The sequence below is a fragment of the Poecilia formosa genome, unplaced genomic scaffold, assembly GCF_000485575.1.
Source record: "Poecilia formosa unplaced genomic scaffold, Poecilia_formosa-5.1.2 Scaffold53, whole genome shotgun sequence".
Classification (NCBI taxonomy): domain Eukaryota; kingdom Metazoa; phylum Chordata; class Actinopteri; order Cyprinodontiformes; family Poeciliidae; genus Poecilia; species Poecilia formosa.
This window is the reverse complement of record NW_006799992.1, coordinates 2105096-2117046: the sequence shown is the minus strand read 5'-3', so window position 1 is coordinate 2117046 and position 11951 is coordinate 2105096. Positions and strand designations below refer to the sequence as shown.

Here is an 11951-nt window from a genome sequence, read left to right as displayed (position 1 = left end):
GTGTGTGCGTGTGTGTGTGTGTAACACAGAGCTTTTGATTAAAAGGACCCTTAGTAAAAGCAGCAGTAAGTTTATCTTCCAGCTCCAGTGCAATGAATCAGCATTTATACTCCAAACTGTGGTGCTGCTCTTTATCAGGCACTATTATTTAACCTGTAATTAAGCCTGCATTTGACAGTGTGTGTGTGTGTGCGTGTGCATGAGTCGGCTCGTCAAATTTCTTCTCCCAACATTCGGCCGTAAAACTCACTTGTACTAGCCTGCCTTAACAGCTTAGCAGGCACACCTACTCAAATGCACGCACATATTCACAAATAATAGGACAAACATGTACTTTATAAATCCTTTAAAGATACTTCATGCACAAGAACACTGAACATTCTGAGGTGAATGTTGCAACATGTCAGATGCGGTTGTTTGTTTAATGATGACGTACGTCATCACCTGCAGTTGGAAAAGAGGTAAGATGTCAGCAGTTCTTTACAACATTTCAATCTGTTTCTATTCTTTGCTTAGAAATAATGATGAAATGTGTGGTTGCACTAATCTTCAGGTCCTCCGGTCCCTAGACTTTGACTAGGCTATTCAAAATAAATATATGGACTTCTGAGGTGCAAATAGGTAGCACAGTTTTCAAATGTTACTTAGTCAAAACATAATAACCCTGGAGCAATTATTTACCATTTTATGTTGGTTTATCACATAAAAAAGTTATATGTTAAACTTTGCGACTGTAATGTGACAAGATGTGATAAAGTTCAAAGCTATGAATATTGCTCATATGCTCCAAGAATGTTTAATCTAACCTATCCATCAATTTCAAGAAATGTAGCATTAAAGCAGATTTACTGCAACTCTGCTCCTTCAAGAAACATGCCAACAAATATTTCATATAGAACCTCAAACCTGGAAGCTCCGACCTGCACGACTTCCCATCGAAGGAGCCGAGATGATAAGTTAGGCCACGTATATATGTCCATTTATACAATAAAGGCCTAGCTGTCCTCCTTAGAATAAGAGGGTTTTATGTAATGCTATCACTGAGGCTTATTCACATTCATCAGCAGAGTGTCTGATTCCCAAACATCCTCTTTATCTTCGGCAGAAAAAGCGGTCATTACCACAAAGATTTGATGGACAGATGCTGTCTGACTCAGACAGGGTGAATATGAGGACGTTCTGAGTGAGTATAGTGAGTGGGATTTTTACTACAGTTTTCATGTCCTGCACCAAAGCAAAGCCTTTATGTCCTTTTGCAAAATGGCCCACAGAGTGTTATGGAAAGTGTGTGAGTCAGTGCCTTTGGTGGGTTTGAACGCACTGCCACCGCTACTTGGTTATATAACCCACTCGTGCCAAGAACACACATAAAGAGGGGTAACAAATAATACACAGATTGAGTGTTTGTGGAGCCTCCACTTGTTTGGGGCCTGGGCACTGAGCAGCCTGTGAACTCAGAAACAAATGAGAGCCAGAGAGGAAAAACACTGGGAGGAATCGCCCCCTCTCTTCTTCTGCCGCCTCCTTCTCGTTTTATTCGGTTCTTTGGTATTTGAGCCTCACATGCAAAACCCGACAGAGGAACATTTACTCCAAGAGAGGTAATGTAGAGTCTTCTTCAACATCCTTTTTAACCTTCAGCTATATCCTTCTAAAGGTTTTTGCAAAGAAAAAAGAAGCTTGTTTTATTTTGCTTTCCAGGTAGTTTTATTATTCCTCTTTCGAGAAAAGAGGAACACTTGATGCTCGGCACGTGTTGTTTACCCTTGCTGATCTCAGTTTGTGTCCCGTGAGGATGATGTCTTTGTTCCTTGTGCTGTGAAAGATGGCACCGCTGCCACCTGTGCTGTATCAAGGCAACAAAAAAAAAAAAACGTCTTTGTCAAACCGAACAGTATAAAAGTGTAGCAAAGTTTCTGGCTGTGCAACGAGAGAGAGACATGAAGGACACCTTGAAAGGGTTTAGAAAGAATGCCCTTTCGCTGTCACCGCTTTGGAAAAATGTATTCTCGGTTGTCTCTCTGCAGGTGTGCTTTGTCCTCCAGCTTCTCTTTGTGTGTGTGTGCGCTTTTGACTCCCTGCAGGTTTTATTTGCCTCCTCAGCTTTGTTCATTTGTGTCTGTGTGCATCAGGTGGCTGCAGTGGACAGTTTAATGGCAGCTTTGACCTGAATTATTGAATAAGAAGTGACATCAAAAAAAAAAAAAAAAAAAAAAAAAAAAAAAAAGAAAAGAAAAGAATAAAATGAAGGTCATTTTTAAAAATCCATCCGCATTAGTTTCCTCTAAACTATAATTTAGCTTTGACGGCTTGCCTGTCTTTGGATCTCTTTGTCTGTCATTTAAATAATAACTGTGCAGAGTGCAGCTGAGACACAAAAGCATGAATTTCCACCTCCAACTTTGTGAACAGTGGCTTCCATGAACTGCCTTTAATAAATCATCAGAGGGTGAAAGTCATCAACTGAGATCTTGGTATTTTCAACTACATCTATTTTCTCTTGGCTCTAAAACTTTGAGGCTCAAACTGACACAAAAGAAGACACAAAAACAGGCCTGTTCTTGGCATCATACAAGTTTTATGTTTGTGATTATTACTGTCTTAAAAACTAATTGAAGAGTGGAGAAAAAAAAAACAAGTGAGCAAAAACAAATGTAAGGATTATACATTTGTTCCTGTTAAATAGGCATTGATATCACAGCTATTTGTGATCATTTCAATCAGATTGAAAATTCTCTCACTAAAATGTATGTAATTATCACAACAAACATCATAATAAAAGGATGACACATTTATTTTGAAAAAAAAAATCTTCCTCACACTATTTTTAGAAAACATTTAGGTCTGTGCAAGTAGTCAAAATATTAAAATAGCACATTTATCAGGAGACGGGGTTAATAATTGTCGATGGTATTCCTTGTCAGCTGCCAAACCTGAAACCCCTACAAACCTAGTAAATTTCCAAAGCAGGGTCCAGTGCATGTGTGAACAGTCTCAGCTGGGAATGGCGAGAAGAAACAAAGCTGGGTGAAAGATCTGTTTTTCTAAAGAGGAAAGTTTTTTTTTTCTTTTTTATTACACTGACAAACTGGGGAAGTTGAACAAAGTAAATTTGTGTACAGGTTGCATGCATTTTATTTGAATAAGTTCAGATTTCTGAGTAGAAAATTGGGAGGTTTGACAACTAAAAGGGTTTTAAAGAGCAAAGTGAAATTTGAACTGATTAGTCTGTCCACCCATGTTATTGAAAAGAAACCAAAAATACCTTTCTAGATAAGATGACATGTAAACCGTCTCCCTGCCTACCAAGTCCATCCATCCATCCATTTTCTTTACACCCTTGTCCGTCAATGGGGTCAGGAGGGGTGCTGGTGCCTATCGCCAGCTAACGTTCCGGGCGAGAGGCGGGGTACATCCTGGACAGGTCGCCAGTCCGTCGCAGGGCAACACAGAGACAAACAACCATGCATACACACTCACACCTAGGGGCAATTTGGAGAGGCCTATTAACCTGACATGTTTTTGGACTGTGGGATGAAACCAGAGTACCCGGAGAAAACCCATGCATGCACAGGGAGAACATGCAAACTCCATGCAGAAAGACCGGGGCCGGGAATTGAACCCAGAACCTTCTTGAACCACTATGCAGCCCCCTACCAAGTCTGTACTCTATAAAACACTGGATCAACACGCACAGATCACTTTGCTCCCAGTGACATGACCTCAATTAGCTTGGATTATGTGCCTCTCCACTTCTACTCCACACTCTGTCACTTTAATCTCTGAACACAAAAGGTTCAGGAATAGGACTAGCTACTTCTGTGTGATTGCTTGTGCAATAGTTTTTCAAACTCAGTGTTTTCTTCCACTCAACCTTCTCAACCTTACGCTTGGATACAGCTCTCTCTGCAAACAGCCAGTTTCTTCAGCATTGGCTTTATTCGCATATGGTGTGCCCAACTCCCCAGTTATAAATGCAACAATAACATATACTGAGTCTGGTATCCAAAATGGTTGCCATGCAGTGTGTAGAATGTAATGAAACTAGCTTTTATCGGCTCTTCTTTATCTGATTAAACCATTATCACTCACTGCACTGCGAAATATCAGTTTGTGGACATATTGTGTCCACAAACTGGACACAATATGTCCAGTTTGTGGACATATTGTCCAGCTTTAAAATGGAAAGCATTTTATGCTTTCCATTTTAAAGCATAAAATGGAAAGAAGTATATTACGTTGTTATTGGTATGTATTGCGAGTAGAATTTAAATCAACAAAACAAATCCGAATTTTTTTGGATAAGTAATACACTACAAAATCCCTGTTTATAGGATTCAGTTTTGAGCTGACAATGTACTCCATTCTTTATGCGATGGATGGGATTTGAAGTGAGATGCGGATGCCGAAGCTGGACTATTGATTTGGTTTAAACAAAGCCCATCTCACACTGGGTGCTCTGCTCGCTCGTTGACATTGTATTGTTTCTTGTCATTTATTGAAAGAATGAGAAAACAAAGGCTTCTAAATTGTTCTGTTGGCTTTCTAATGAAACAATTGTGGATGCTGCGGCTTTTATGAGGCTGGAACTTGACAGTTGATCTCACGGGAAGCATTTGAAGGCTCCATTCATTCATCGTATTCCCCCCCCCCTCCCTTGCGAAAAGTCATGCAACCACCCGTGAAACACAAAACCGTGGAATGGAAGGAAATAGAGGCGGTGCGTCTCCGCCCTGATTAAAATGAAGAAAAAAAAATGCTGAAAGAAGCTCTCCAAGAAGAGGAATGCGCTGTAGTTTGATTACATCGCTGCCGAGGAGCCCGCAGCCTCTCTGCTTGTTGTGACCCGGGAGTTAGAAGGCATCCTTATGAAAGACAAAACGGCCTCTTTGACCTGTAAGTATAAAAGCATTATTTCTGGGGAAAATCACCAATCTCTTTTCCTATGCAGTAGTTAACAGCTCCTAACCCACTTTCTGTGCCCGAATGAGAGAGGGAAAGCGCAAGCAGACATGAGTTGCTTAACATTATTCGGCGACTTGGATTTATGATGCACTTATCTATGGAAACTCCTCGTTGATAGGGGGTCCGGTAGCTATAAGTGCCTCGGCAGTCTTGGCAGCTGTCTCCTGTGACTTGTTGAACTCTCTGGAGCTGCTGCAGGCAAAGCGTAATGAGAACTCGTTCGGAGCTTAAAGGTTTGTTTGCGTTTTTGTTGCCAAATGCGGGACCTTTATGCTTCACTGTAATACTCAAGGCTACGTCTGTCACCGCTGTTTGACGTGACGGCGGCGAAACCTGTTCACCGCCGGTTTCGACGTCTGCGACTGTATCCATTTTACGCACGGCGATCTGTTCCTTTGGACGAAACTTGGCAATTGACGGTGATATCTTCTTACGTACAGTTCACTCTCATTCCTCAGAGGGATGTAGGTTAAACTTGAGCCAGGCGTTTTATATAACTGCTCCTCACTTGACGCTCCAAACTTAGCGCAAAGTTGTGTTTCTCTCCCCTTTCAATCATATTCTAATTGACTTCTCGGAGTGCTGTGATTCCTTTCTGAGAGGCAGCTGTTGCAGATTGTTTTTTTAATTTCTTTTTTCTTTTTCTTCTTCGAGGTGTTCAGGAGTTTCTCACTCTGTACTTTTCCACTTGCAGCGGCTTTTCTTGGCATGTGGCCTCCCCTCCGCTCAGGCTCTCCCTCCCCTCTTTCCTTTCTTTTGTGCCTCTACGGCACTTCTCTGTTCTTTCAGGCAAGAGCCAGGCCCGCAAAACCGATCAAATTATTATTTTTGTCTTACAATTAAACGTATGTCAGTAGTATTTTTGTCGCCTTAGTATGGTGAACTTTTTTTTAAGGCAATACTCAAAACTGATGCAAACCCATATGTTTATATTCTAGTTTGTATTTTAAAACTGAAATGTTAGCGGAAGATTTTATTTTTTTTGCATTTGCCGGTTTGTGCGGACTTAAGATGTTGCATAACCAGAGTAGTCACGGAATTGCACAAACCTATGCGCAAGCAGAAATGTCCCAGTTAGCTGTGTTTAGTAAGTTTTTTTTTTTTTTTCTTTTCCTAAACGCCAATGACGCAAGCGCACTGGAAGGTGCGGCACTGACGCGTCAGCGCGCAGATGCCCTCTATTGGTCTAAAACGGATCGATCACCTCATGATGTATTTACCGAAGCTGACTGTTTCCACGCCTTCCAGCAGGCGTGGCCAGCTCCTCCCTCCTTAGGCCTCCTTATAAAACCGGGAGGCGGAGGCGTACAGTTACAATTTGTATTTTGGACTTTGACGAGCGCGGAGTGGATCTTGACGCTCACCATGACGATCAAAACAGAAACAGAGAAGCCTGCCTTGACCTACTCAAAGACGAGAGGGCTTGTGGAATTAGTCACTGGTATGGACTAAGACTTGACGCGTTGAAGTGATCCTGTACCCTTGTCCGTTTTTATTTTTGGAGTCTTATGTATTTTTCTTCTTCTTTCTTCTTGTTTTGCAGCTTTTATGAAACAGAGGAAGATGGGTCTGAACGACTTCATTCAGAAGCTCTCCACCAACTCCTACGCCTGCAAGCAGTGAGTACCATCTGACTCATGTTATTGTTCTGCCTCCACCAGAGGACAAAACGTTGGGAAACCCGAAGCTGAAAATCATGTGGTTTGTCCTCTGGCGGAACTTTCTGACCTAATCAGACTCCCAAATCAGCTGCTTGATGTCACTTCAGAACAACTGATTATTGTTTTCTTTTTGTGCTCAAGCTTTCTGTTTTGTTTTTCCTCCAGTACTGAAGTGCAGTCCATCCTGAACTTGACTCCTCCACAGGACCCCGAGCTCATGAACTCAAACCCCTCTCCTCCTGTGAGTAGTACACTTTTTTTCTTTTTTTTTTTTTTGGCGGGCGTCTTCTTGCATCGATGCGTTCTGACTAAACTTTCATCTGTTCACGTTTGCATCCTCACAGCCCAGCCCATCCCAGCAGATCAACCTCGGCCCGTCATCCAATCCCTCAGCCAAGCCCAGCGACTTCCACTTCCTCAAAGTGATCGGCAAGGGCAGCTTCGGCAAGGTGCTGCTTGCTCGTCACCGCACAGACGACCAGTTTTATGCAGTCAAAGTTTTACAGAAGAAGGCCATTCTCAAGAAAAAAGAGGTAGGTGATGACATGCTCGCACCTGGAAATGCGCACATGTAAACAGCCCGGTGCGTCACCTAGGTGTGTTTGTGGTCAATCTCTCTAAGCCCCGCTGCTTTGTTTTGTCTTCATTTCAGGAGAAGCACATCATGTCAGAGAGGAATGTATTGCTGAAGAATGTCAAGCATCCATTCTTAGTGGGCCTGCATTATTCTTTCCAAACAGCAGACAAACTTTACTTTGTCTTGGACTACATCAACGGAGGAGAGGTGAGTTGTTCTGCTTAAGTGTATCTCTTAGGGGAAACTGAATTAAAAGAAGCAAAGATGGTAGAGAAGAGAGTGTGCATGCATTTCATTTGCGTAGATTTTTAAATAAATGTCATAGTGGAAGTTGAGAAGGAGCCACACAATACAAAATCCCATCAGAATGAAATGCCGCAGGAATAAACGGGGAGAACATTTTAAAGGGTGAAGTCTGGCAACAGATTTTAGAGAATGACTCTTGTCCCTGTGAGGTGCAGGGGAAATCCGGCAGATTTTTCTTTCCTTTTTTGTACTGGGGGGGGAACACCGCTCAGGAAGCCATGGGGTGGGCTTGGACAGCAGGGAGAGAAACTCTGCTCCAAAATTAGCAGCGCCACAGAGACTGTGTGTGTCTAATGGAGCTAATTTCCTGCGATTGTTGCACAAGCAAAGACAGTGCTGATTAAATATGAACCTCATCAGGAAGTGGAGCACATTTACTCTTCCTTTTTTTTTCTTCTCTTCCCCTTCATCCTGCTGCCTTAGCTCACTCTCTCTCTCTCTGTCTCTCTCTCTCTCTGTCGCTCACTCTCTCTCTCTCTATCTCTCCACCTTTGGCTTTGGCTTCATCTGTCAAACCGTTTTAAGCTAGTCGCCTTCCTGCCTTTTCACTTCCTCCCATCCGGTTTCCTCTCTTCGCTCTGTCTTTTTTTAAATCAGTCTTTTCTCCTATCGATTTCTTTCTTGTTCTTCCTCTTATTTCGACATTGTAATTTCAGGAAAGCAAATATTAATATAAAACCTTTTTTTTTTTTTTTTTTTTTTTCCTTGTGTGTCTTTCTTTTTCTGCAGCTGTTCTACCACCTTCAGAGAGAGCGCTGCTTCCTGGAGCCCAGAGCCAGGTTCTATGCGGCAGAGATCGCGAGCGCACTGGGATACCTGCACTCCCTCAACATCGTCTACAGAGACCTGAAGCCGGAGAACATCCTGCTGGACTCGCAGGGCCACATCATCCTCACAGACTTTGGCCTGTGCAAGGAGAATATCGAACCCAATGGGACCACGTCGACATTCTGCGGTACGCCAGAGGTAAGGAGACTTTTTTTTTACTTTTTTTTTTTTTTTACTTGTAAGTCTTTATTGCTGCTGTTATGCCAATGGTTTGAGTTTAATTCCTTTGTTTTTCTTTATAGTATTTGGCTCCTGAGGTGCTACACAAGCAGCCATACGACAGGACAGTAGACTGGTGGTGCTTAGGAGCTGTTCTTTATGAGATGCTGTACGGCCTGGTAAGTAGCTCCTGATACTTACAAAGTCTCTCCTTTAGACAATACACACTCAATGCATCAACAGTGCTTAGTTGGTATTGAATGTTTTCACCTTGCCACCTCTGCAGCCTCCATTCTACAGCCGAAACACAGCAGAAATGTACGACAACATCCTGAACAAGCCTCTGCAGCTGAAACCCAACATCTCCAACGCAGCCAGACACTTGTTGGAGGGTCTGCTACAAAAAGACCGCACCAAGAGGCTGGGCTGCACAGAGGACTTTGTGAGTATTCATACATGCGTTTTACTGTCCGTGTGTTTATGCGTGTTGATGGACAATTTTGAATGTATTTTCCCCGTATGTTTTCCTCAGATCGAAATCAAGAACCACATATTCTTCTCTCCTATCAACTGGGATGAGCTTAATGCCAAGAAGATAACGCCTCCCTTCAACCCTAATGTGGTAAGATTCTTAAAATGCTTTTTGATTTAGCAGACTATTAGGCATGGGCTGTTTACTGGTATCGAGGTATTACTGAGGTGTTTTCACAGTTATGGCTCCGATATAGCAAAATACATTTTCCTCATGGTGTTTCTGTGGTTTAATGTCCTTTGAATTACGTGTCAGAGTTATTGTCAGTGCATAGAGTAATGCAGCACTCCCCATCCTGCACGTGCTGCTGTGCACCAATAACCAGCTGGCTGAAAGATGGCCACAACTTTTACTCTGCGCACAAGTAAAATTTCTAATTTCCCTGCTAGGTATTGCGACTGCTTACAGAAAACACAGATAAGCTGTGAGGCTGAGGCTGTCACACACCTATTTGAGTGCAAGTCAAAAAGCTGCTTGCCAAGCTGTTTTAAATAGCATGAATTTTGTGTTGTCACCTTGACACCATTGTGAAAATTTCATACCGACCCAAACCCAGTTACTTTATTTTACTCCCCTTATTTATGCTTGCGCAACAAGATCAAAGTCATGGAACATCTGCTGTGTGATTCTGAGCATGTCCAGTTATGGCAAAGTGCTGGAAAGCATCACTAATCCCCTCTCTCTTCCTCTCTCTCTTCACTTCTCTCTCTCTCTCCCACAGACGGGACCTAACGACCTGCGGCACTTTGATCCGGAGTTCACGGACGAACCGGTTTCAAGCTCCATCGGCTGCTCCCCAGACTGCGTCCTCGCCACTGCCAGCATCAAAGAGGCAGCTGAGGCCTTCGAGGGCTTTTCCTATGCCCCGTCCATGGACTCCTACCTATAGGACTCAAACACAGGCACTCAGTGCGGACACTGGTTTTCACTCACTGGACATAGATTCACTGTGCCATGTCGGTGGACTTGCGTCTCGATCCCCGCCCGTTGTTTCCCATCAGATTGATGGTTTACTCCCAAACCAGGCCCTGTGAGAGCCCATCAACAGCACGTGTACCTGTCATCTTCTCTCCATCACTTGAGTGCATTTCAGACACTCGCAAAGAGGGAATGTCTGCTGTAATTAATAGGTTGGGATTGTTTTCCTCCATTCCCGAGTCCCCTTTGAGTCTTAAATTCCCACACTTTTCCTGGTAACGGAGGACTTTTGCACAGAGTTCAGGCAGCTGAACGGCTTCCTCTATGTCCCAACAGACAAGCACACAACAAAACTTCCACCTTTTGTCATAAGATGAAGGCTGGACAGTTAAACAGTAAAAATAAAAAAAAAACCTGGAATAAATTTCCATTCCGTGTAGCAAAAACATCTTCCCTCCACTAGGGGGAGCTACATCCGTAGCTTGACCAGAGATGTTATACATTTTTGGTGCTTTTGTTTCTTCTCTTGTACTTTTTTTTTTATTATTATTATTTAAAAAAGGGAGTCGGAAGAAGCTAAATGTTACAGAGGGGGGCGTTCCATTTCTCTTAGAGGTGCCTGTATCTTCTCTCTCTCCATCAGAAGACAAGTCATTTGGGTTTTTTTCTGTGTGGGCGCCGCAGTTTCATCTACCTGAGGCAGGTGAACTGAGATGAATTATCCCTCTTTACTGTATATGTATATGTATATTTTTTGTAATCATCTGACGATGTAGCACTAAGTTTGAACTTGTTTGACGTAGGGACTCAAATGATGTTTCATACCTTCATTTGCACATTACTGATGGAGAGGTGAAAAGAGAGCACTGCTGCTGGGCTGAGAATGAGCGGCATGTGTCGAGGAGAACTCTTCCAGCACTTTTAGCTTTCCGGCCACGTCCCCCCTCATTTAGTCTTCCAAATTGCCTCACACTGATGTAACGACAGCCTGCAGACAGGCTCATAAACATTCAAACTGAACATTCCACTTTAATATTGCTGTAATGCATTTTGGATGGTATTTAAGTTTCTTGTATATTTGGAGTCATGTGTACTAGTTTTAATGTATATTGAACAAGAAATTGACTAAAGGTATGCTTTAATATGTATATGTAACTATTCATGTTTAATGTACTGTAAATTGTAAAATTGTTTATGTGACCATGTTTGGTTTGCAATAAAAGTTTAACTTTATTACACGTTCTATACTGGCATTTTCTTTGTGTCTTATCATCTTTAAAAAATGTAATTTGAACGTTAACTGTGAATTTCCATTCTACCTTTTGTGGGGGAAAAAACAAAAAACATTAGTCAATCAAGGTATTTTCTTAAAGTTACTGTTTAAACTAAAGTATGTGAGGAATGAAGCGCAAAGGGTGACATTTGTTGGAAATGACTTGAGCTGCTTGACTAATGTCCCAGATTACAGCGGACTTTCTCCCCCTCAGTACGTCAGCAGTCTTACACAACAATCAGTCATATCCAAGTGTTTGAGTCCTTGAAGTGCTAATAAGTAGAGGGGGGGAGGGGTTAAAGTAACTGAAAACATGCTTAAAGGACATCTAACAAAAATCTGTCTAAGTCTCATCACATTCGATTGTGGAGTTCAAAGCGGGGGTGTTGAGATGAAATATGAAATGGTCCCCCGTTAAAGTCCAGATCCTCCAAACCTGCTTCATGCTGTTCAGAGCGAAGTGTTTGTTGGAGCCCATCCCAGATGTCATTGACTAAGAGGCCAGTGCACACTCTGGATAGGTCACCAGTTTACCAGTGTTGTCTGTAGTCAGAATGTGATTTGTTGCCACACACTGGTGTATGTCTGTCTATGCATCTCAACACTGGATTTTATGACAATTAACCTCAGCTAAATAGTTCAAGACAAGTCAGTTTGGACTTGGCATTCTCAAGTCAAATCTCAAAATGCCTCGATGGGATTGAGTTCTGGACTTTGACTTAGTCATTCTAA

The 11951-nt window shown here is 42.4% G+C and overlaps 1 protein-coding gene across 5 annotated transcripts in view; it reads left to right on the top strand.

Moving 5' to 3' along the window:
- Window positions 1-11189, top strand: part of sgk1 (serum/glucocorticoid regulated kinase 1) — a 34348-nt gene extending 23159 nt beyond the window's left edge. The window contains exons 1-10 of one of the 5 annotated variants that reach the window (XM_016671898.1): window positions 850-1601; window positions 6509-6584; window positions 6792-6867; window positions 6971-7159; window positions 7279-7410; window positions 8239-8475; window positions 8580-8675; window positions 8783-8938; window positions 9029-9118; window positions 9750-11189. In XM_016671898.1, coding sequence (XP_016527384.1) covers window positions 6514-6584; window positions 6792-6867; window positions 6971-7159; window positions 7279-7410; window positions 8239-8475; window positions 8580-8675; window positions 8783-8938; window positions 9029-9118; window positions 9750-9917 — 1215 coding nt within the window. In that variant the 5' untranslated portion in view covers window positions 850-1601; window positions 6509-6513 and the 3' untranslated portion in view covers window positions 9918-11189. The other 4 variants (XM_007552964.2, XM_016671897.1, XM_007552963.2 and 1 more) reach the window with 4 other exon arrangements.
- Window positions 11190-11951: the final 762 nt, after the last annotated feature.